The sequence below is a fragment of the Podarcis liolepis genome (assembly GCF_965112155.1).
Source record: "Podarcis liolepis genome assembly, chromosome: 3".
Lineage (NCBI taxonomy): Eukaryota > Metazoa > Chordata > Lepidosauria > Squamata > Lacertidae > Podarcis > Podarcis liolepis.
Genome location: NC_139557.1, coordinates 8424883 through 8449728, shown reverse-complemented (window position 1 = coordinate 8449728; position 24846 = coordinate 8424883). Strand labels below are relative to the sequence as shown.

At 47.3% G+C, this 24846-nt stretch overlaps 1 protein-coding gene across 5 annotated transcripts; it reads left to right on the top strand.

Annotated features, from left to right (window-relative positions):
* The first annotated feature begins 971 nt into the window (after positions 1–971).
* On the top strand, positions 972–23766 carry CEP68 (centrosomal protein 68). 5 transcript variants are annotated; one of them, XM_083495155.1, is made up of 7 exons: positions 972–1250; positions 12941–13390; positions 14681–16111; positions 18344–18466; positions 19881–19977; positions 20617–20779; positions 23319–23766. In XM_083495155.1, exons 2-7 carry the CDS (start codon positions 12992–12994, stop codon positions 23320–23322), a joined length of 2217 nt encoding a protein of 738 aa, XP_083351281.1. In that variant the 5' UTR covers positions 972–1250; positions 12941–12991; the 3' UTR covers positions 23323–23766. The 5 variants fall into 5 exon arrangements, 3 of the variants coding, with proteins under 3 accessions (XP_083351281.1, XP_083351282.1, XP_083351283.1); XR_014523940.1 differs by having other exon boundaries at positions 1079–1250; positions 18341–18466; XM_083495156.1 differs by having other exon boundaries at positions 1121–1709.
* Positions 23767–24846: the final 1080 nt, after the last annotated feature.

Sequence of the window (24846 nt, the reverse complement as noted above, 5' to 3'; positions counted from 1 at the left end):
GCTCCTTCACAGATATACTGGACCAAGGCCGTTTAGGGCTTTAAAGGTCAACACCAACACTTTGAATTGTGCTCGGAAACATACTGGGAGCCAATGTAGGTCTTTCAAGACCGGTGTTATATGGTCTCGGCGGCCGCCCCCAGTCACCAGTCTGGCTGCTGCATTCTGGATTAGTTGTAGTTTCCGGGTCACCTTCAAAGGTAGCCCCACGTAGAGCGCATTGCAGTAATCCAAGCGGGAGATAACCAGAGCATGCACCACTCTGGTGAGGCAGTCCGCGGGCAGGTAGGGTCTCAGCCTACGTACCAGATGGAGCTGGTAAACAGCTGCCCTGGACACAGATTTGCCCTGTGCCTCCATGGACAGCTGTGAGTCCAAAATGACTCCCAGGCTGCGCACCTGGTCCTTCAGGGGCAGTTACCCCATTCAGGACCAGAGAATCCTCCACACCTGCCCGCCTCCTGTCCCCCCAAAACAGTACTTCTGTCTTGTCAGGATTCAACCTCAATCTGTTAGCCGCCATCCATCCTCCAACCAACTTTAAACCTTGGGTTCCTAGCTGTTGTTGGACTACAACTCCCATCATTCCTACCCGGCATGGCCAGTGGAGAGAGATTATGGGAGTTGTACTGTATCACAGAATTGTAGAGTTGGAAGGGATCCAGAGGGATCTACTGTAGTGCACCCTCTGCAATGCTGGAATCTCAACTGAAAAAGGAAGGAGAGGCGCCCCTCCTCTCGTGGGGGGGGGGGGAGGGTGTCTTATTCTGGGGGGGGGGGTCCGCCTCAGGTGCCCCAAAGTCTTTTTGACAGCTTCTCCGCCCAGTTTTGGCGCGCAATGCGCCCCTGGCCAAAGCGGGCGAGTCCCGTCCCCCCCCCCCCAATTCCATTTCCAGGCCTCCCTTTGTCTCCGTCTCCCTCACCAAAGCGACAAGACCGCGCCCCCTCCCCCCCCGCGCGCGCCCGCCCGTCCGCCTCCTCTCGTCACTTGGGCGCGCAACACCCCCCCCCCGGAGGCGCGCCAGGCCTGGACGCCCTCAGGTTCCCTCAAGGAAAGGGCGGAGAAGAAGCGCGTTCCGGGCGCGCGCAGCAGCAGCAGCAGCAGCCTCTCCAAGGCTTTGCGCCCCTGCTGCTTCCAAGCGCCTCCATTTCCAGAGGCGGCCCCGGCGGGGCTCCCGCGTCGTGGCCGGACGAGGGCCGGAGGGCGCAGGGCGGCGCCCGGAGCTCGGCCGGCGGGGGACCCTCTTCGGGTAAGGGCGCGCCGCTCTCCCGCTCGCTCCTCCGCCTGCGCGCGGAAGCTCCGCGGAGACGCTGCCGCCGTTTTCGGGGGCCGCCGGGGCGGGAGGCCGAGGGCGGCCCCCTGCGTTGCTTGGGGCCGAGGCGCTGGCCTTCCCTGCTCCGGTTGTCCGGAGAGAAAGCCGGTCCGGCGCCGACCTTCTCCTTTCTATGGCGCAGGGCGGTTTGCAAGACGGAAACGCAAAAGAGGTATTTGAGCAGAGGGCTGAGATTCTTGCATTGGAAGGCGTGGGGCTCAATGACACCCCCCCGGGGGGGGTCCCTTCCAACTCTGCCCTTCTATGATCCTGTGGAGGGTCTTGCATTGCAGAGGATTCGGCTAGATTGGCCCTCGGGGGTCTCTTCCAGCTCTCCAGTTCAGTGGTTCTGATAACAAACAAGGCTGTCCCCCCTTTCAGAAGGCCTGCCCTTGAGTAAGTTATTTGTTATTAATTAATTAAAATCCTGTACCGCCTTTCACCGAAGATCCTAGGGAGGTTCACAACAGAAAAATTGCAAATATATATTATAAAACAGAAACACACCAATAACCCCTCTCCCACAAAAGCATTCTTGATAACGCCTCTAACTTGTTTTTTTCTTCTTTTTTTACAAAAGCCCTCTGCAAGATTTTATTAAATGCCATGGTTCTTTTTAAATCTTTATTTTCTCCTGCTTTGCATCCTTCTAAATTTGCGATTGATAAGCCACAATAGTTGCATCTGTGTGAATGGTAGTGTACAGGGATCGGCTCTCTTGGGTGATTCTTTCATTCGTTTAGGTTTTTGTAAGAAACAAACCGAAACAAGTGTTTTCTGGTGGGTTGAAAACCACATAGTTCACCATCTGTGTAGAGGAGATTTAATTTCTTGGCCAAGGCAGGATCTTTTTAATAGCAATCAAAGCTCTCCAGAGACTTCAGAGAACATTGCAAAATACTATTATTGTCTGGGGACTTGGTTATTAGTATTTAAAAGTCTGGCAGTCGGTGGGTATTAACAAAAGGCAGGGCTGGCATTGTGTTATGAAAACTAGCTGTCTCCACATCTCTACCCACACAGAGTTATGGCAGCCATTCATGTGCTAACATTTCCCCCCCAATAATGCCAGAACAGTTATAGGCTTTCCTGTTACTATTCAACACTTTTTCCACTTAAAGTTAAGGGCAAAACTTACTGACAGCAGTGTCTGTTAGGATTGTAAAGTTTGGGTCCCGATTTTAGTGCTTGGTGGTTAAATTCTGTACTTTTGACTGCTGAAATAAGCAGCCCTTTGGAAACACAAAATAGGAGATCATTGCATCAAAGCCTCTGAAGTCCAGGAGAATTAACTGGCGTTTATTAAGAGTAGTCTTAAATTTCAACTAGGCAGTGTGTTAAATGCATGCCCATAAGAGCAATTGGAACCCAGCCATTGTGTGCAAAGTGTAAGGCAGGCAAGCACAAACCGTTGGCAGGGGAAACGTGACCTGCTTCCTGTTGCCTCCTTCAAGTATGTGTGCGTGTGGGTGCTTGCGGCTCTGGATACTCAGAGAGCTGTGTTGTTGACAGACTGTCCTTAATTTTCATGGGTTTGCTTCCCTGTGGCGTTGGGAACCCTAAAACCCCGAATCCAGATAGTTTTTGCTTGTTCCTCTTCTGCCTGTTGCTGGCCTCAAAGATAGGAGTGAGCGTACCCAATTGAACTGGTCTTATAACCACAGGGAGCTAAATAATAATAATACAGTGGTACCTCGGGTTACATATGCTTCAGGTTACATACACTTCAGGTTACAGACTCTGCTAACCCAGAAATAGTACCTCGGGTTAAGAACTTTGCTTCAGGATGAGAACAGAAACCGCACGGCGGCAGCAGGAGGCCCCATTAGCTAAAGTGGTGCTTCAGGTTAAGAACAGTTTCAGGTTAAGTACGGACCTCCAGAACGAATTAAGTACTTAACCCGAGGTACCACTGTAAATTCTAAGAAGACTCTTGAAGGACACTTGGATTTTTTTTTTTTTAAATGTACAGTGTCAGGTGGTAAAAATAGACAAAAAGTAGTAGAAGGAAATGCCAAAGACCTTTGCCATAACCAGAGCTGTAGCTATGGGGGGCTAGTTGGGGTTTTTGCCCTGGGTGAAACCTCCAGAGGGGTGCCATCAGGTCCGTCTTAAGCATATCCGGTGCCGTGGTACAAAGCGCCCTCCGGTGATGCCCCCCCCCTTTCCCAGAGTTTTTTAGCAAGGATGGCGGGGCTGGAGGAGGCGGGCAGTGGCTGGAGGGTGGCTCCTCCGGCGGGGAAGAGGTGGAGGCTGGATGCGGCGCCTCCTGGCTCAGCTGGACGCTTTGTGCCGTGGTGGCCACGGCAGACGGAGGCTCCGGGTGCAGCGCTGCTTGACAGAGGTGGGCGAGGGTGGCAAGCTGATGCCGGGTGGCACCGCGTCCAGCCTCCGCCTCTTCCCTGGCGCCCTCCAGAACTTGGCGCCCTGTGCCACTAGCCTCTATGGGTAAGACCACCCTGAGTGCCATTGAGGCTTTCAGCGTGTGTGTGTGTGTGTACGCAAATGTGTGTGGGCACAGTGTCAAACTGGGTTCTTGACCCGGGTGAAATAAAGCCTAGTTTCACCGCTGCCATAACAGACAAGTGATGAAAATTGGAACTGTGGGTCGTGCAGTGATACGATTTGCAGAAGGTTTAGGACAGTTATTTGAGGGATTTGCTGGCACAAGATGTGATCTTGGGTAGCTTTAAATGGGGATTTGAGAAATTCGCGGAGTGGAAGGCTCAATGGCTGCTACTTGTGGTGCCTATATGCAACTTCCAGGTTCAGAGGCTGCAAGGACGGAAAATGATGGTTGCTTTCACATTCTGCTTAGGGGCCTTTTGGGCGTACCTGGTTGGGCTCAGTGAGCCTTTTTGTCTGATCTAACAAGGCTGCTGTGTATGACGTGAAATGCTTAACTAAAACCCAGCTCTTGTGCTCCAGTGCAGCTGTGCTGAACACAAGGGGGTGAATAGAAAAGAGTAGCTTTGCTAAAATCCGTGCCCCGGAGACAGGCAAGATGCTGCTGTTCTGGGTGCACCTGAATTTGAGCGGCTTGCGAGCCATCTCATGGTACCTGTAACAAGAGGCACGATGGAGGTGGGTGGCCAAAAACCCCTCACAGACCAGAACAATGGTTTATAGTGTAAACCTGTTCATGTATTATTTTGCTGTGTTATTAGAATTAGGCCCTTGTTCCGTACGGCTTGGGCTGACTCTCGTGAAAGTTTTGTGATGGATCCTCTCAGTTACTTCATCTTTCTTTTGTTTGCATGTTGAGTAGACCTGCCCTTAAGGGAGCGGCAGCTTACTAGTCTCTGGTGGTTTTTTCTTTCTCTTGGGACCGAACAGTGTGCTTGTTATGCATGCCCTGTAAAACTGATGAAGCATTTAATTTGCCTCTTTCATGCTCTGCAGTGATATCAACAAACTGCTTCATATATAGCACCCCTGGTAAAGCGCTCTCACTCTCTTTTCTGAAAGCTTCATTTGCTCCCATGAAGAACCTGCTACATATTGGGAACCTTGAGGGCACCTTCTCTCTTGTGGAGCAGCAGACCAGAGAGATGCAGTGCTGTGGCCAGGACAGAATTAGGCTGTCAGTGGACAAGGCTGCAGGTGGACCTAATGGTGGCATCTCAAAAATGGCATATGAAAGAGGCCTCATGGAATGGAAGGCTGCGTTTGTCCTTTCTCACAATCTCTGCCATTTTTTTGCAGTTGGAAGAATTAAAAAATCCAGCATTGGTTGAATGAGGCCGAGATTTATCTGCTTCAAGTAGAGGTAACATAAAGGGTTTCCCCTCTTCTAGATGTTCAGGAATAACTCTGAAGTTATTTCTTACGTGACACAGGTAACTTTTTTCATTTTAAACAGTGCCTCTTGTTAGTACAGGGGTCAGCAAACTTTTTTTGGAGGGGGCTGGTTCACCGTTCCCCAGACCTAGTGGCGGGCCAGACTGCGCGCACGAGAGCGCACATGGCGGAGGGGGCTTCTCTCTCCCCCCCAGCCCCTCCCCTCCCCCTGCCTACCTCCTTCGTCGCTCTGCCTGCGATTGGGCGCTGGCGGCACCTCTCCTTTTCAGGCCAACTTTCCCAGGCGCAAGGCCAGCAGGTGCGCCAAGCTCCAGCCCACAGCACGGCCATGGGGAGAGGCCCGTGGGCAGGCGGTGAGGCTTTCTATCAAAGCCCAGCTCCCTTCCTCTGCAGGGCAGGGAGAAGCCAGGAAGAGGGAGGGAGGAGAAATTGCCAAAAAATGGCGCCCAAAAAAGATTGGGAAAAAATGGTGATCGTGCTGACCCAAGCAGCGATTGCAGAACTGTTCACGGGCTGGATCCAGAGGGCAATTGGGCTGGATCCGGTCCATGGGCCTTAGTTTGCCGACAAAGTAGCATGGTACTCTAATTAGGATGAACTGAAAAGTCACAGAGTAGCAGTGTGGTACCAATTTTCTTCTTTAAACAGCTGCTGCCTGTTGCTGATACTCGGATCTAGCCAAATAACCATCTTGTTGATGTTAACAGGGCCATTGATCCATCCAGTTAGGCATCACAGTGATGATGATATAGCATCATGCAACTCTTTACATTTGGCTGTTTGTGATGATGTCACTAAGGGCAAATGAAGCTCTCTCACTGGCCTCACTCTTTGCTGGCATCGAAGTGTGTTTACAGTGGTACCTTGCAAGACGAATGCCTCGCAAGACAAAAAACTCACAAGACGAAAGGGTTTTTTGTTTTTTTAGCTGCTTCGCAAGACGATTTTCCCTATGGGCTTGCTTCGCAAGACGGAAACGTCTTGCAAGTTTGTTTCCTTTTTCTTAACACCGTTAATACAGTTGCGACTTGACTTTGAGGAGCAACTCATAGAACGCGGTGTGGTAGCCTTTTTTCAGGTTTTTGAAGACTTTGGTGATTTTTGAAGCTTTTCCAAAACTTTCCCAACACCGTGCTTCGCAAGACGAAAAAATCGCAAGATGACAAAACTCGCGGAACGAATTAATTCTGTTTTGCGAGGCACCACTGTATTTGGGTTCCTACGTCAAGGCAGCAAAACCAATGCTCCCAGCCCTGATATGGTGCTCTGATAGTTCATTACATGCCAGCACACTGTGGCAAGGGAACATTAGCCTACCTGACCTTCACAATCTATAAATATTTATTCCCGCTCCCAGAGCATTGGGAAGAGCAAAAATTGTCTCCCCAGTCTGGACTATCTGAAGTTTTGTATAATACTGTCTCCTCCCAGTGATCTTAGTTTATTTACTGTCTAGTGTTTCTTGACATGGATTTTGATCATGTGCCTGCATCTGTTACAACACAAGGGTTGAGACGCTGAAGAATAAAAATAGAACAGTATCCTGCACCAGCAAACTGTATTTTGTATGTGGTTCTTGCATTCAAGACTTGGTCAGATTGCTCATGTTGCTTACATGTATTGAAAGATCCAACAGAATTTAACTCAGTCATCATACCTACATTACGTAAGGCAGCAGAAGCTTGAGTTATGGGGCAGTGTGCCAACAGATGTTTTCTTCTTTCAGTTTATTTCTTTTTGCATCTGCAATCCAAATGACATTAACACATGTTAGGCATTGCACCAGCTACATCTCAGACGCAGCAGGCATGGGGAACCTGTGGCCCTGCATATGTTGTTGGACTCCAGGTCCCATCAGCCTCGGCCAGCATAGCTGTTGGTCAGGGATGATGGGAGTTGTAGTCCAGCAGAATCTGGAGAGCCGCTCCTTTTTGGATTACAGGAAACCAATTCCTTTTGAAAGCCAAGATGAAGATAAAAAAGGCAAAGGGACCCCTGACCATTAGGTTCAGTTGTGACCAACTCTGGGGTTGCAGCGCTCATCTCACTTTATTGGCTGAGGGAGCCGGCGTACAGCATGACTAAGCAGCTTCTGGCAAACCAGAGCAGCGCACGGAAATGCCGTTTACCTTCCCGCCGGAGCAGTACCTATTTATCTACTTGCACTTTGACGTGCTTTTGAACTGCTAGGTTGGCAGGAGCTGGGAACGAGCAAGGGGAGCTGACTCCGTCGCGGGGATTCGAACCGCCGACCCGCTGATCGGCAACTCCTAGGCTCTCGTTTAACCCACAGCGCCACACACAGCTTAAATATGAGTTACAGATAGGTAGCCGTGTTGGTCTGCCATAGTCAAAATAAAAAAATTTCTTCCAGTAGCACCTTAAAGACCAACTGAGTTAGTTCTAGGTATGAGCTTTGTGTGTGTATCTGAAGAAGTGTGCATGCACACGAAAGCTCATACCTAGAACTAACTCAGTTGGTCTTTAAGGTGCTACTGGAAGGAATTTTTTTATCTTAAATATGAGGACAGTGCTAAATGAAGCATGCTGCTCGACGTATCAAGGCTTCTCCTGCCTGAGGATGCAAACTCTGCTCATGGCTTTAGCTGTTGGACCAGAGTTGAAGCAGGCCTTTTTGTTATTCATGATGGCGTGACCTGAAGCATGTAGCGAATTTCCCAGCAGGCCTTTATTTCACGTGACTCGGTGTTCTCGCCAACAGACTTGGATGGAGAGGGCTAGGAAAAGAAGATTCACTTCTTGTAAAGTTCCTGGTTGGCTGTTAACAGAAGCCTTATTTTTTTTAATTTTAAATATTTTTTATTAGGAATTTCAGTTTAACAGTTTTTCAAAAATACATCATTCTCATTTCCCCCCTCCCCATAAGAAAAAAAAAAGAACAACACAAACAGAACTACCCCCCCCTCGGTCTTCCCTCAGCTCCTCTCTGGTTTTTCAGCACTTGTTATTCTCTTAATGTTATAAAATTGTACATATCCTTAATTTATCTATCTAAATGTTATCAATAAAAAGTTTGTATATGTTTATTCAAAACCTGCCAAGGAGTCCAGTTCATTTTGCTGTTTCTTTAAGTACTTTGTAAAAGGTTCCCATTGATCTTTAAAGTCACAGTTATTCTTGTCATGTAATTTATGTGTCAGTTTTGCCAGTTCTGCGTAGTCCATGAGTTTCTCTTGCCACAGTTCTTTGGTTGGGATTTCCTCATTCTTCCATCCTTGTGCTATTAAGACTCTTGCTGCCGTTGTCGCATACATAAAGATATTTTTCAGTTTCCTTGGCAGGTCTTTTCCTTCAATCCCTAACAGAAATACTTTGAGTTTTTAAACAAATGTTAATTGGAACATTTTCTTCAACTCATTATATATCATTTCCCAAATTTTAAAAATTTTACTACAATCCCACCACATCTGATAAAAAGTCCCTTCTTTTTCCTTACATTTCCAACACAAATTTGAACCGAACAGCCCTGTTTTTGAGCTGAGCAAGGTCTGAAGGGCTTGCAACGTTGGTTCTGCTCTCTGAAGTGCTGGGAAGGAGGGCTTTTTCATGCCCCCTCCCACAGTGCAAAACCCAGCGGAAGGACAATGGGAGCATCCAGGCAGAGTGTCGGTTGTTGCTCATGTTGGGGAACGGGGGTTCAGAGGCCTTACCTGTGTCCTCACCTTGAGGTGTGCAACAGGGATCTTGTGTCGGGAGGTGCTTTTGTATCGGGTTGTGCTGAGGGCTAGATTTGGACCCTGGGTCTGCAGCAAGACCCACAGGAAGTGGGGCTGCCCTTGAGTGTTGCTAGGTTACTGGGATTACCAGGTTACTAGCATGGGGGTAAGCTTTGTTGCTTGGCACTGTAACACCCACAGGCATGGCCAAACTTGGCCCTCCAGCTGTTTTGGGACTACAATTCCCATCATCCCTTACCACTGGTCCTGTTAGCTAGGGATCATGGGAGCTGCAGTCCCAAAACAGCTGGAGGGCCGAGTTTGGCCATGTCTGCATTACGGTGACTAGTAGCTTTTTCTTTCTTTCTTTTTTAGTAAATAAAAACAGTAAGCATCACTGCAGGGGATACTCAACTGTTCCATTTGAGAGGGGAAATGTGTAATGTGAATTTTATTTATTTAATGATCTTTATATACCTCTTCATTGTAAAAACAACAACCCGTGTACAGTTTACAGCAACAACAAAAAACCCTTAAAAGTGGTTAATAAAAAACAGCTAAAAACAAATTACTAAAAAGAGGACTAAAATCAGCAGTAGCTAAAAAGAAACAAAGCACGTGCAACTTAAACATTTGTGGATAGGCTTACCTACACAACGCAAGGATGTGGTTTTGGGGTGTACAGTGTTCATCTTGGCGGTGCAGGAGACAATCCACAGCCACCTGGGAACGTCTCGAGGTGACTGGGCTGTGTTGCTGAAACATCCGGGAGATTTCTTCTCCATTGAAACAGAATTTGCAGTCGCAGGTTGACAGCTACGGGATAGTAGTGTGTGCATGCTTACAATGGAGCAGTTGTCGTTGGAAATACAATCTGGAAATGAAAGTTTCACTTGCATGGGGTCTGTCATATTCACAGTACTTCTGTTAGACCCACACAGGTGAAGGAATACTTAATATGAAGTTTGAACCAGAAAGTGTGTTTGTGTGTTGGAAAATTGGGGGGGGGGGGGGAGCTGCGATTTTTGTTGTTGCATTTTTTGTTTCCTCTCCCATTGTGTCTCCTGCTCCAGGTCCTCTCTTCTCCTTTGTGGTGGGTGTTTCTGCTTTTGGAAGCTGTTGCCTGGAAGTGTGTGTGTGTGTGTGTTGTGGGCGGAGGGGCTTTCCTGTCTTGGGAGAATACAATGGGCATTGGCAATGGGGAGGGAAAAGATGAGATTTTGCCAAGGATTTTCCAGATTACTGCTAGGAGGAAGTGGGAGGGAGAACTTCAGGCCAGAGGACCTCATGAAGGCATCCTCTGTGAACATTCGGTTGGACAAGGCAGGCTGAAATCGCGTAGGCATAAGTTTTTTGAGAGATTGCTGTTGGACACTGCCCCATGGGCTTGTTTGCAGAATGGTTATTATGCATTTTTGTGCTTTCATTTTGTATTTTTATGTTGTGAGCCACCCTGTGATCTTCGGATGAAGGGTGGTGTGGCGTTTGCCCTCCTAGGTGTATGACATTCATAAGGAAAGGGTTAACTAATTGTAAAATGACTAACCAATGGGAACCCAAGGGGCGGCGTTAACTGTGTATAAGGTTTAAGCACAGAGGTTTTAGGGAGTAATAATAATAATAATAATAATAATAATTATTATTATTATTATTATTATTATTAATATTATTTATTATTTATACCCCGCCCATCTGGCTGAGTTTCCCCAGCCACTCTGGGCGGCTTCCAATCAAGTTAGAGTTAAGAGTTAGAGTTAGGGTGGTTGAGAAGACAGTCTGGAGTTAGAAGAGACAGAGAGGATAAGTCTATGGGTTGGGCTAGTCTGATGTGAGAGAGTGAGAGAATTTGTTAAGAGGAGTCAGTCAAACAGTTGAGATAGTCAGAAGGCATTAGGAAGGTATAGGCCGGCAAAGAAACTAAAGTTGAGATACTGACAGGAATAATATCTGAGAAACCATAAACTTGTTAATGTTTATAAAATAAACTTGTTTATTTGGTTCACTGTTAACAGCTGACTGGACTCAGTGTTTTACCCAAGAGTAACGGGTTGGTGGCAGCAGAGAAGCGAGCATAGTGGTGGCACGGGGATCAATAGACCGTTAAACATCTGGGGATCCTGTGTGATCGCCACAGGTGGTATAAAAACTTAAGAAATAAATAAGTAAGTAAAAATAAAACATAGGACCAGTTCTGGCATCACCTTTATCCATGGTTGTGCTCATAGCATCACCAACAAAATCCTCATGTGAGAACCCTTACTCGTTACTTTTCATCTGTTCCCTGTTCCAGGAGATATTGCTTCCATTCTGGCTGCCCCTACTGTAAGGTGGGCCTACGTGGTGCTTCCTGGGTGTTTTGGACTTCGAAACCCTCCAGTCCTGGGCAGCAGGGATGATGGAAGTTGTAGTACCAGATTAGCTGCCCTTGTCCAAAGGCACTGGTTTTAAAGGAGGACCAAATAAAATAACCCAATGAGGCCCAAAAGTTCTGACTTCTGCAGCTTAAGAAGGCTGAATCCCAAATGACAAATACAGCTGAAAAGAATTATGCTTGGGCCACCCGAAAGCTCAGGTTGTTGTTGTTGTTTAGTCGTTTAGTCATGTCCGACTTCGTGACCCCCTGGACCAGAGCACGCCAGGCACGCCTGTCTTCCACTGCCTCCCGCAGTTTGGTCAAACTCATGCTGGTAGCTTCGAGAACACTGTCCAACCATCTCGTCCTCTGCCGTCCCCTTCTCCTTGTGCCCTCCATCTTTCCCAACATCAGGGTCTTTTCCAGGGAGTCTTCTCATGAGGTGGCCAAAGTATTGGAGCCTCAGCTTCAGGATCTGTCCTTCCAGTGAGCACTCAGGGCTGATTTCCTTCAGAATGGATAGGTTTGATCTTCTTGCAGTCCATGGGACTCTCAAGAGTCTCCTCCAGCACCATAATTCAAAAGCATCAATTCTTCGGCGATCAGCCTTCTTTATGGTCCAGCCCTCATTTCCATACATCACTACTGGGAAAACCTTAGCTTTTACTGTACGGACCGTTGTTGGCAAGGTGATGTCTCTACTTTTTAAGATGCTGTCTAGGTTTGTCATTGCTTTTCTCCCAAGAAGCAGGCGTCTTTTAATTTCGTGACTGCTGTCACCATCTGCAGTGATCATGGAGCCCAAGAAAGTAAAATCTCTCACTGCCTCCATTTCTTCCCCTTCTATTTGCCAGGAGGTGATGGGACCAGTGGCCATGATCTTTGTGTTGTTTTTTTGATGTTGCGCTTCAGACCATATTTTGCGCTCTCCTCTTTCACCCTCAATAAAAGGTTCTTTAATTCCTCCTCACTTTCTGCCATCAAGGTAGTTGGGGGCATAAAGTGGGAAAACGATATTGTTACTGGGTTCCTTGGGTGGTCCTGGTGATCTACACCAGTGCCTGCTCTGTGATAATTTGTTAGTTCCTGAATCCAGTAGGAAGCCCATAATAATAAATAGGATTCATATTGTATCATTTTTTAAGCGTAACCTAAGAAATAAAATATTTTACCCATGGCTCTTTATTAAAAGCTCCTTAACTGTTAAATAGATGGTTGTGATTCACTTCCAGGAAATGTGTGTGTGTAACACTTTTCTGCAATGCAGGAATCTCAGCTAAAGCATCCATGACAGCTGTTTATCCAACCTCTGCTTAAAATCTTCCTAGGAAGAAGAGTCTACCACTTTCTGAGAGAGGCTGCTCTACTGTTGAACAACTTTTACTGTCAGAAAGTTCTTCCTGATATTTAGTCGGAATCTCCTTCTTTGTAACTTGAAGCCATTGGTTTGGGTCCTAGAATCTGGAGCAAGAGAAAACAAGCTTCTTCCATCTTCCTCTTGACAGCCCTTTGTTTATTTGAAGATGGCTGTCATGTTTCCTTAGTCTCCTCTTATTCTTGGGTTTGTTTTTTTAAATATCATTTTTACTTGCTTCCTGGGAGTAGGTCCCATTGAAAACAGTATGACCAGCTTACAAATGAATATGCATGGGATTGTAGATATCCAGAACAATCCTAGGGATGCTTTCTTGGACGGCTAATTGGAGCTTACTTGCAAATTAGCATGCATAGGCTTGCAGCCTCTGTGTTAGGTGTGAGTTCTTAAATAATTCAGTTCCATCTCTTGTTTATTTCAGGTTAAAAGACTCACGTTTGAGGCACTGAAGGAAAAGAAACCTGCTTTATAGATGGCCTTGGAGGTAGAAAAATCTCCTTTTGAGGCATCGTTGAGTGCAAAGGCCAAATGCTATGGGAGGTGGAACTACCGAGAACTCGAGATGGACCACTCTGAACTAGTTAGCAAGGTTTGCCAGCCTTCAGCTGTGGAAGAAGAAGGGTCTTTGCCCAAAGAGACGGGGGTTGGAGAGCTCAAGGCCATAGAGAAAGCTGGCCATACATTTCCTGGCATTTTCTGGAGAACTGAAAAATGTGATAAGATGTCTTCAACGGCTTCTAACAAGTTTTGCAAGATGAAAGCAAAAGTAAAGTATGTGGAGAGACGGCCGCTCATCAGTGGGACCACTTTTGGTAGTGAAGTAGCTCCCAGTTTTAGCAGAGGTAGTTTGTTTCCAGAAGAACAACAACAGGTGAGCATATTTAGGTATTCATACTTGCACAATGCTTCCAAGAAAAATGCTAAGGAGACTGGATTCTCACAGTCGAAGAGTGAATGATCATAGTGCAGAAATCATTTTTTATTTCCTTTTATACATCTCTTTCCATTGGCACATGTGACATGGTGGATAAGCAGTTTGGAAGAAACTTTAGGAGTTATCTGAATTAGAAACCAGAGCAAATACCTTGCAGCCTTTGACTGCCATTCTGATTTAGTCACACTTCTGCCTCTTCCTTTAAAATTGTTTTTATTAAACATTGGTCAGGCTGGGTCAGAATGCAGGTGGGGAGGGATGATCAGTGAGAAGGATAACAGATTGCTACCCAGTGTTAGGCACACTTAATTGGGAGTAAGCCTCATTTAACACCGTGGGGCTTTTGAGAAAATGTACATAGGGTTGTGCTGTGAATTTGCGTATTTTAGAGTTTCAGATTTATGGTATTTGCTACTATGGTAATATTGCAAGTGAGGGTGGGGAGGAAGAATGATAGACCCGCTTCCCTGAATGTATTCTTCAGGGTTGGGCAGCATTGTGGACTTTTCTGAAAACCTATCCAAATGGTGCACAAGATAGACCTAGTTTGTTGGCTTAAATACGGGCGAACGCTGCCTGAGCAACAGGAACATAAATAGCCCATGGGAGTGAGTGAATTTGCTTGAATTACAATTGGTCCGGGTCTTTCTATTTGGGTGTGTGTTTTGAGATTCCCAAATACATAAGTAATTAGTGTCATCCTTGTGATGACCCTGCCAACTCTGCAGTTCTATGATTCTGTGTCATGGGTAGGCAAACTAAGGCCCGGGGGCTGGATCCGGCCCAGTCGCCTTCTAAATCTGGCCCGCGGACAGTCTGGGAATCAGTGTGTTTTTACATGAGTAGAATGTGTCATTTTATTTAAAATGAGTCTCTGGGTTATTTGTGGGGCATAGGAATTCATTCATTCCCCCCCCAAAAATATAGTCCGGCCCCCCACAAGGTCTGAAGGACAGTGGACCGGTCCCCTGCTGAAAAAGTTTGCTGACCCCTAATGGCATTCGCATCAGAATGCTGGTTTTCATTCCTCCAGCCTTCAAATTAATCCAGGTTCACTTATTTCTGGGGGGAAAGCCATTGAGCTTAAAAGAAAAGAAAGAAAGAAACAATTGTCAGCAGCCTCCTTGCTAATTAAACCCCCACATATATTGGAATATTCTTTCTTTGTAAATAAAAAAAATTCCTGCCTTTCTTGCCTGACCTCTTTTTAAAAAATGACTTGCACAGGTGACTTCAGCAGAAGACTCGGATTCTGCAGAGCCGCTTCAGGGGTTGCTGGAAATCACAACCAAAGCTATGGACTCAACATTTTACAGCCCTCCCACCAAACCCCTCTACAGCCTTGATGCCGATGGGAGGAGCCAGGTGACAGTTGCGCCTTATTCATCCACTCCCAAACACCTGCCAGGTAAAATAAACCATCGTTTTGATGCTGTAACACCTGCGTTCCCTCAGACTAGCTTCACCTTACAGCCTTCAGAAGAGACTGGTTTTGATCAGCAGGGGATGGCGAGATCAAAGAGCTTTTGGGGGGCCGGGGATCTTTCGTTGTCCCCGGAAACATCTGCTCCCTGGCAGCTGCCTAGTCTCCCTGACCCTTCAGGAAACCACATGCTGGGTGCACACGGGCACATAGCTTTGGATAGCTCCCCCACAGTGGGTCACATGAGAAAGATGTCCTCCTTCCAGGCGGACTACTGGGCGTGTGCCATACCCGATTGCCTGCCCCCATCGCCAGACCGCCAGTCGCCCCATTGGGACCCTAATAAAGAATATGAGGACTTGCTTGATTACACCTATCCTTTGAGGCCGAAGCACAAGCTTGCAAAGAACCCCAGAGAGTCTTCTGTCCACGATTCTGGGGTTGACCTCAACAGCCTTTCCATTTCTCCCGAGAGTACCTTGAAGTCCATGAACCTGCAGGGCCAGGAACCGCTGGCTGCAGAGATCCCACACTCAGAGGGCTTTCCAACCCCTTTATTGGAAAAGTCACAATGCCCCCTTCCAGTTTCTCACTACAGACTCTCACCTGTTGGGAAAGTCTCCTTTTCTGACGGTGTTCCCTCTCCTGGGAGAACTCGCATCTCTGGAGAGATGGCGCATGGCTTGCCTCCTATGTGCCCACGACCAGTTCCATTTGATTCATGCAACTTGGATGAAAGACGCTGGGACACAAGGGGATATGGCTGCCTTACAAAGAGAGGTGCTGTCAGTAGCAGCTTCATCCGCTCCACAAGGGTGCTGCCTTTACGAAACGGGAGTTCCAGTGATGAAGAGTATCTCTCCTTACCACCCAGGCTCAAGGAGTTAGAGACGTTGGCTCAGCAGCTGACTGAGCTTTCACTGATCATAAGGAACCCTGAACATTTTGCATATGGCGATGTGACTGGAGAGCAGCTTCCACTGGAGGCTCCGGGAGATGGTGGAGCCAGCAAGAGTCAGTGGGAAACAGATGGTGATTCTTGTCATACGTGTAGCTTCCATGAACATATTGAAGAAGACCTTCTGAGCAACCAAAGCTGCCAGGACCAGGAGGGGTTTCCAGGAGAGGCTGCTAGTAGCATTGACTTGCTCAAAACAAGATTCCTCGAGAGCGGAGGTCATCATGTCGAGCAAGAGACTAACCATTGCAGAGACTCCCTTGCACTGCATATGAGGGTAAATAAAACAAAAAAATCCAGACCTGAACAGCAAAATGCCAATTGTGTCATATGATCCTTAGATTTGAAAGTGGCCAAAGTGAGTGTGCGAGTTTGAAGGGCTGAAAGACCTGAAGGCCTGGCTGCTTGTCCCTGTGTAGACCTGTATTATCACTTATATTATAATAACAATTTATTATGTACCCCGCCCACCTGGCTGGGTTTCCCCAGCCACTCTGTGTGGCTTCAAACAAAATATTAAAATACAATAGTAAGTCAAACATTAAAAGCTTCCCTAAACAGGGCTGCCTTCAGATGTCTTCTAAAAGTCTGGTAGTTATTTTTCTCTTTGACATCTGGTGGGAGGGCGTTCCACAAGGAGGGTGCCACTACTGAGAAGGCCCTCTGCCTTGTTCCCTGTAACTTGGCTTCTCACAGCGAGGGAACCGCCAGAAGGCCCTCGGAGCTGGACCTCAGTGTCCGGGCAGAACGATGGAGGTGGAGACCCTCCTTCAGGTATACTGGACTGAGGCCGTTTAGGGCTGTAAAGGTCAGCACCAACACTTTGAATTGTGCTCGGAAACGTACTGGGAACCAATGTAGGTCTTTCAGGACTGGTGTTATGTGGTCTCGGTGGCCACTCCCAGTCACCAGTCTAGCTCCCAGATTCCGGATTAGTTGTAGTTTCCGGGTCACCTTCAAAGGTAGCCCCACGCAGAGTGCATTGCAGTTAGGTCATCTGGGGCAAGTTTATGTATAGCACAACCTACATCAGTGTTTCCCAACCACTGTTCCGCGGCACACTAGTGTGCCGCGAGATGTTGCCTGGTGTGCCACGGGAAAAATTAAAAAATTTGAAAGATAGCTTCATATCCGGAGAGGCAGCCTTCAGGCGAGTTTTAATTTTAATTTTCCTTCTCCCACTTAATGCCCCACGCTCGCCCGAGCAGCTTGCAGTCCTCGGTAACCACGGCGACCCGAGGGAGGGGAGGGAACAGGGAAGTCGAGGGCGGCGGCGAGCTGCGATGATGTCAGTGGGCCGCGCCGCCTCGCCCTGGCACGGTGTGAGAGCCCCGGCTAGTGGCGCGAGCTTCGGAATAAGTGGGATCCGCGTGCGCGAGACCGAGATCGCGGGTAAGGAGCTCAGCCCTGGGCAGGAGGAAGCGGGGCCGCGCGTGCGGGCCACATCCCCACAGAGAGCGAGCCTCCCCCGGCCCACCACTCCGGGCAGGTCCACTCGCATGAGGGGGCGGCGATGGCGACGGCCGGCAGCTTGCCTGCAATGCCATCCCTCGAGCAGGCGAGGAGCTCGGAGGCTACCAGATGCGAGTCCTCTTTCCCACCCTGCTCGGGAGTCCAGAGCACTTGGTCGCATTCAGGATCTAGAGTGGGGAAGCGGGGCTTGTGTCTGGGCTGGACACATTGGGCTGCCTGTGCCGCTCGACCTGCGGGGAGAAATCAGGGTGGGAGTCACGACCGTGAGGCAGGGCTGCCAAGTGTGGCAGAAGAGGACACGGCCGTCACAACTGTCCTTAGGTAGGAGCTTCTTCCGTGTCGACCTGCTGCCCTAAAGTCTTGGCTTTTTTCTTGGCTTTTTGGCGGTTGGCACAGAAGGAAGGCAAGGGGGAGGGGAAAAAATTGAAACTTACACTTTCGTGCGTCCCTCCCGGCGTGACGCTGCGCGCTGACGTCACGGGGCTGTAATGGTGGTGTGCCTCGAGATTTTTTTCATGAAACAAGTGTGCCTTTGCCCAAAAAAGGTTGGGAAACACTGACCTACATAATGTCATAGGGCAGGGACCTGAAAACAGGCATTTTCTGCTCCTGCACCGTGCCTGTCTCTGTACCATTTGTGAAGCAGCAGCCACCAGTATTGTATTTAATGTTAATTCTGGAAGTGTCCCTTCCAACACTACAATTCTATGGTTCTATGATATTTGAGGCGGGTATCATACTGGTGTATATTTTGCTCTAGGAGGCTAGGTTAGGTCAGAATCGAGAATACACTTCCAGAATTAACACTGAATACATTACTTCTGGTAAATGAGCCACCGTAGTCCCTCAAGGGTTGTGACAATTTGTGTGCCAGGCTTTTTGGACTCGTCTAGTTTTCAGCTCTCCCACCCCACTACTGCTTCTAACCTGGGAACTGAAACCCCCCCCAAACAGTTTTACAGTTAAGCCTATAAAACTGAATTTTACTATGTCTTATGCATATAATGGGTGTCTTTGTTCTGATTCATCCAAGTAGATATTTTGCTGTCAACTAGAAGAGCTCATTTGTTGGCTGCACAAAGTAGCAGAAGTTACAGACAACTGGATTCCTCCCAAGCCAGATGTTGGAAGTGTCAAGGCAGCATTACAAAGCTACCTGGTAATTCCTTCCCCCCTTTTTCCTCCTTAACTGTGGATTTGAGTAGCTCTGAGGTCACTGGGCTTCATTATGTAGGAGCAACTGACTGCTGAAAAGAGGCCCAATTCAAATCAAATAATCCCTTAAGCAGACCCCTGTGAGAAATAAGAAAAGGCTGCAGCCCCACTGTGGCCTATCAGTTTGGAAGAATGCCTATTGTAGAAAGCTCTTAGTCCACATCATGAAACACCGGTCTCCCCCCCCCCCCCCGCCCAAATGTATAAATCAGTGGAATACGGTATTGGGAAAATGTATATTCTCGCCATGTGCTCACCCTCCTAGGAGAGTTCTGCTGTTCTTGGTGTACAGTTGGTAGTAACCGGAGGGCAGATAGGCTAAGAGCAGGGGTCAGCAACCTTTTTCAGCTGTGGGCTGGTCCATCATCCCTCAGACCATGGGGTGGGCCGGACTATATTTTCGGAAAAAAATATGAATGAATTCTTATGCCCCACAAATAACCCGGAGATGCATTTTAAATAAAAGCACACATTCTACTCATGTAAAAACACACTGATTCCTGGGCCGTCCGCGGGCCGGATTGAGAAGGCGATTGGGCCGCATCCGGCCCCCGGGCCTTAGGTTGCCTACCCCTGGCTGAGAGCATTGTGATCCCTGTTTCATCAGAGCAGCTCACACAACTGATATTCCTGCGCCCTCCTTGCTGCCCACCCCTGACAGCTGTAACCTTTTCCAGAGATCCCTTCTGAACAGTCGAGGCTGCATTGCACAGGGCTGCAGTACAAAGGGGGAAATTGCCTAGACTCTGGCAGCGGGATCTTTCAGCAATGGGAGCTTCTGCTGGCAGACGACCCCTCCTCTCAATTTTAGCTGACTTCCCCTCCTACTTTGCACTGCAGAACTGTACACCACAGCCTCTGCTGTTTCGGGGTGCCCCATTGCCTCCACAGATAGGGTTTTTTATTTTTGTTAAGTACAGCAGCTGCAGGCAGAGGAGGGAAAGAAAAATGGGATACACAGGCTGTCTTCTCACACCGTTGGATCTAACCTATAACTTTTAAATACATTTTGCAGAACCTATGTGCCCACTTGTGGATAATGAGTAATTTTTCTTTAGAAAGATAAATTTAAAGGACCCCTGATCCTGTTTACCTTCCCGCAGGAGCGGTACCTATTTATCTACTTGCACTTTGATGTGCTTTCAAACTGCTAGGTTGGCAGGAGCAGGGACTGAGTAACGGCAGCTCACCCCGTCAGGGGGATTCGAACCGCCGAACTTCTGATTGGCAAGCCCAAGGCTCAGTGGTTTACACCACAGCACCACCTGCATCCCTAATTTTTCTTTACTCATTAATTGATTTTTAATGCTTTGGCTTTGAATACTGTTGCTCATGACATCAATCACATTTCTATGCAGGAGTTCAAAAAGGATTTAGCTGACCACCAGACACTGACTGAAAATGTCTTGCAAGATGGCGATAGGCTTCTCAAATGCATGGTATCAGATTCACCAGGTGAGGGGAGAGACAACTATAAGGGGGAAACAGAACCAGAATATGGTGTAGGGGAGGACAGGGGGACTGCAGGCCACCAGATCAGACCTTGTAATATTTTTCTGAAACTCCTCCACCTTCTCCCACTGGGTTTTCAACTTTCTAGCTCTCATGGTTTTCAACATACTTGGCAAATATAGTTTTCAAGTTTCATCTGTTTAAACAGAGCAAACTTAAGCACATATTTGATGTTCTCATAGAAAGCTGTAGGATTTCAGAATGCTTTATTTTTGCTGAAATATGCCGCATGTTACCTTCTTTTTACTATATAAAGGCTGAAAAACTAGAAAGCACTGTGGCTGAGCTGTGACCTGAGCACGTGTGTGTTCGCTAATAGAAAATGGAGCTTTGGGGTAGTGCTTTTTGGTGAATCCTTCTTGTTAGTTTCATCCGCTTGAGAAAACTGCTATAACTCTCTATTCCTAGCATGCACCATAATCTACTCTTCTTTCTCTTATCCTCTGGTTATTTATTGCAAGCGAATCAGAACGCTTAATGCCTCTTCTTGTGGTCATTTCTAACAGTGTTATTTACCCAAAATTGTTCAGGAGAAACATCACATAATCCGGATCTTAAATTTGTATTAACCCTTGCTTCTAGTTTTACAGAACACTCTCAGCTTGATCGCCAAACAATCTGACAGGCTTGAAAGCCATGCTGAACGCTTGTATGAGACTCTCCTAGCAGCTATGGACACCCTTGGCGATGGCTTGATAAAGAATTGTGATGCTCAGCAAACGGCTGCCCAGGCAGAGTCGTCAAGGTGGGCAAGGGAAGAGAAGATGTGAGGGTGGACCTTAATGAATGTGTTCTTGTGTGCTGGCAAGTAAGGAAGCAGACACAGCTTTCACCAAGCTTGCCTGGCTCCAAGGGCGTTTGAAGTTCCTTAAATAGTAAACTTGCACCCTCTTATGAATTGACGCTCATCTTGAGCTTTTCGTAAACCACTAGAAATTCCGGCAACTTAGGCAGATGCACCCAGTTTTCCTGGGGTGGATTTAAGGGTATAAACGCTTTAAGAAAATCCTCAAGGTTATAATGAATTAAGGTGGAAAGGGTGGTCTGCAGGGGCAGCCCGGGATATTTTGCCACTGTAGGCAAAAGTCCCGTCCCCCCCGAACCAGGCCCCCTCCCTGCCCCCACTGTCACACCCCTGCAGGTTGTCCTTCGCTTCTTATGACTGGGAAAGACTCCTTCCTGCCAGCTGGTCTCAACTGGGCTGGGTGAGCCAATGATCTGATTCTGTGCAAAGCAGTTTCCTCTGCTCCTAATGGGAAATTTGGATCCAAGGTCTAGCACTTTGCACCTGAAGGGACCTCCATTGGCCCTTTTATTCCTCTTTTTGTCCCTGCTCTTTGTGGGTAGAGTGGCTTCGTTAAATAAGGGACAGGGCTTCTGCACTGTTAATGGCTGCCAAGAAGAGTGAATTTGCATGACTATCTGCATCTCTTGAAACTACCTCTCCAACACAACAATTAAAGGTTCAGGAGCCTTTGTTCTTTTTTAACCTGCCATCTTTAGGTGAATCATTAAGGCTGCAATCCTGTACCCAGTTTCCACAGAGTAAGCCCCACTGAATTTAGCGGCACTTACATTGATCAGAGGGACGTGGGTGGCGCTGTGGGTTAAACCAGAGAGCCTAGCACTTGTCCATCAGAAGGTCAGCAGTTCAAGGTCAACGGGATGAGCTCCCATTGCTCGGTCCCTGCTCCTGCCAACCTAGCAGTTCGAAAGCATATCAAAGTGCAAGTAGATAAATAGGTACTACTCCGGCGGGAAGGTAAACAGCGTTTCTGTGTGCTGCTCTGGTTTGCCAGAAGCGGCTTAGTCATGCTGGCCACATGACCCAGAAGCTGTACACCGGCTCCCTCGGCCAATAAAGCGAGATGAGTGCTGCAACCCCATAACTGGACCTAATGGTCAGGGGTCCCTTTACCTTACTTTGATCAGACATGATACAGAACAGCACTGTAAAGGAGTTCAGCTGCCTCTGTGCTAAAGGGTATAAGGATCCCATCCTTCAAACACTTTCTAGCTTTGTTGCTCCTGGCTTTCAGCCAGTGGTTTAATTTAAGCTATCATAGCAATCATAGTCACTAATGTTATTGGTTTCAGAACTCACAGGGTTAAGGAGTTCTGGTGACGTCTCTTTCCTGAGGCGGGGTTAGAAACACTTAAGGGAGTGGTTTGACGCTAAGTGTTTCAGTTTGCCTCTGGGATGCTATGCGAGAGGGAGAAAATGGGCGAGCTGTCGCCAGGTTGAGTTATGATGTTAAACTTCATGATTAAAGGCAAGAGAAGATAAGGGATGCCTTGTGTCTGCTCTGAATTTATTACCCACACTGTTTGCAATTGCTTCTATCTGCTGCGATCGCTCTGCTAACAGCCAGGGAGGCAGAGGACTTTTGGATTGGCACAAACAGTCTGCAAGCTGCGCAACGGGAAGCGTGCCGGACTCCATGTTTGTTTTTCTTGGCACTCATGGCAACTTTGGCCTATCAGTTGCCATAACTAATAGTAAAATGCAGAAAACAATTGGGAAATCAAGCCTGCATTGTCTGAATAGCACCTTCCTGGCCATTGGCTTCTAAAAAGATTTATTACGGGTTGAAAGTGGCAGTATTAACAGTGGCCTTCTAGAAATGTAGAGCTTAGGTTGAAGTTTATCTGTACCTGTAAGGTAAAGGGACCCCTGACCATTAAGTCCAGTCGTGGACAACTCTGGGGTTGCGGCGCTCATCTCGCTTTATTGGCCGAGGGAACCGGCGTACAGCTTCCGGGTCATGTGGCCAGCATGACGAAGCCGCTTCTGGCGAACCAGAGCAGAGCACGGAAACGCCGTTTACCTTCCCACCCGAGCGGTACCTATTTATCTACTTGCACTTTGACGTGCTTTCGAACTGCTAGGTTGGCAGGAGCAGGGACCGAGCAACGGGAGCCATGTAACTTAAGAGGGCTACTTTGCAATGTAACTGAGGCATCATCATCATTTATTCCCCACCCATCTGCCCGAGTTTCCCAGCCGCTCTGGGTTTTTCTAGCCACTTTATGTCCTGAGGAAACTTTGGTTGCAAATAAAAGCATACTAACACCCCCCCCCAAATTATTTAATGTTATTTAAATCCCATAGAGCAAATGAATGCTTGGTACCCTGGGCAATTTTCAGTGTGTAGTCTAAAGGCATTTGATGCAGCAACCTTGCTGAAGTGAATTTAGTGTATTCCTAAGTGTATTTAGTTTGAAGTCCACAATTGGAAAAAAGACAGGATGCATTTGTTAACTTGCAGATTACTTTATTTCAGATAATGCCTCTGTGTGGAATTTGACAGGCCTTTTTTCCCTGAATGAAAGAGCTGCTTCAATAAGGAGTTCGAGGAAATATTAAAGGGCTCTCGACAGTGTGCTTGAAGCCTGGAAGCTATATGTGACCTCTTGCAGCATCACCAAGATTTGTTTCCAAGTTCAGGTGTTTCAGCAACTGGCTCCACCTCTGGCGCCCGTTGGGAGTATGCTGGATACAGCGTCTACAGATGTTGGTGTGGTCATTGACTGGTGTGATGAACGGCCTCTAAAGCTGGATGCCCTTTTTTATGTTATCGTTGTCCAAGTGAACAATTAGAAGTCTCCAGTGCCTGGTCCTTTAATGTACTTGGGTTTTCCTTCGAAATATGGTTCGTTTGTTTACATGTAATTTCTATGGAAGACTACATTTCAAATAAAAGAATTTTATCACCATATATATTAAAGAAAGCACTGGCAATGTGTGATTTCAGTACACCTGCCATCTCCCTGTCACACAGTGATCTCTAAGAAGACATGGATAACTTCACCTGATGCTTTTAAAAGGAATAGTGCCATGGCTGGCTTGTTCTTTGGTTAATCATTGGTAGAGGTTCTCTAGCAAACTGCTGTTTAAGAGCTGCTGATTTTCTTTGGAGTACAGAGAACTTATCCTTATAGCTCTTTTGAAGAATTGCTATGCGGTTTGCTAATGGCCTCATTTCATAAGAGGAATGAGACTGCAGGCCTCTGCTGCCTCCTAGTACAGTGGTGCCTCGCAAGACGAAAAGAATCCGTTCCGCAAGTCTCTTCGTCTTGCGGTTTTTTCGTCTTGCGAAGCAAGCCCATTGACAGATTAGCGCTATTAGCTGCTTAGCGGATCAGCTGATAAGCGGTTTAGCGGCTTAGCAGATCAGCTGATAAGCGGCTTAGTGGATCAGCTGATAAGCGGCTTAGCGGCTTGGGAAAAGGGGGGGGGGAACCTGCAGGAACTCGCAAGACATTGTCGTCTTGCGAAGCAAGCCCATAGGAAATTCGTTTTGCGAAGCACCTCCAAAACGGAAAACCCTTTCGTCTAGCGGGTTTTCTGTCTTGCGAGGCATTCGTCTTGCGGGGCACCACTGTATTTGCTTCCATTTTCAGCTACAGTATAGTTAAGCCTAAACAGGGAAGTGCAGTTTTGCCAAATTCTGGATTATGCTTTGAAGTTGCCCTGTTAAAACTAAACCTGGTTTCAGTCTGGAAACTAATTGTAGTTTAAAACAGTAGCTGTGCCCGTAGATGAGTACCCAAATCCAAGACTTGTTCCCATAGTTTAGTACTGTGTATGATCTTATTCGATGAGGTAAACAGTTTTGCTACTGAAGTTGAGTTTAAGAATCCTTACTGCCAAACCTCTAAATAAGAATTTTGAATATTTAAAATACATCCCCCCAAATTGGCTAACTGGCTGCTCATGCACATTTGGCTAAAGCAAGGCTGCATATTTTTTTCCCCATCGTAGCAAGACTCACTGCATAAGCTATCCATGCAAAATCAAACAACCTGTTT

Bases quoted from the DNA above. Each gene is read 5' to 3' on its own strand.
- CEP68 (XM_083495155.1), top strand. From the start codon at position 12,992: ATGGCCTTGGAGGTAGAAAAATCTCCTTTTGAGGCATCGTTGAGTGCA. The intron at 13,391-14,680 runs GTGAGCATATTT...TGACTTGCACAG, and splicing joins TTCCAGAAGAACAACAACAG to GTGACTTCAGCAGAAGACTC. The intron at 18,467-19,880 runs GTAATTCCTTCC...ATTTCTATGCAG, and splicing joins CAGCATTACAAAGCTACCTG to GAGTTCAAAAAGGATTTAGC.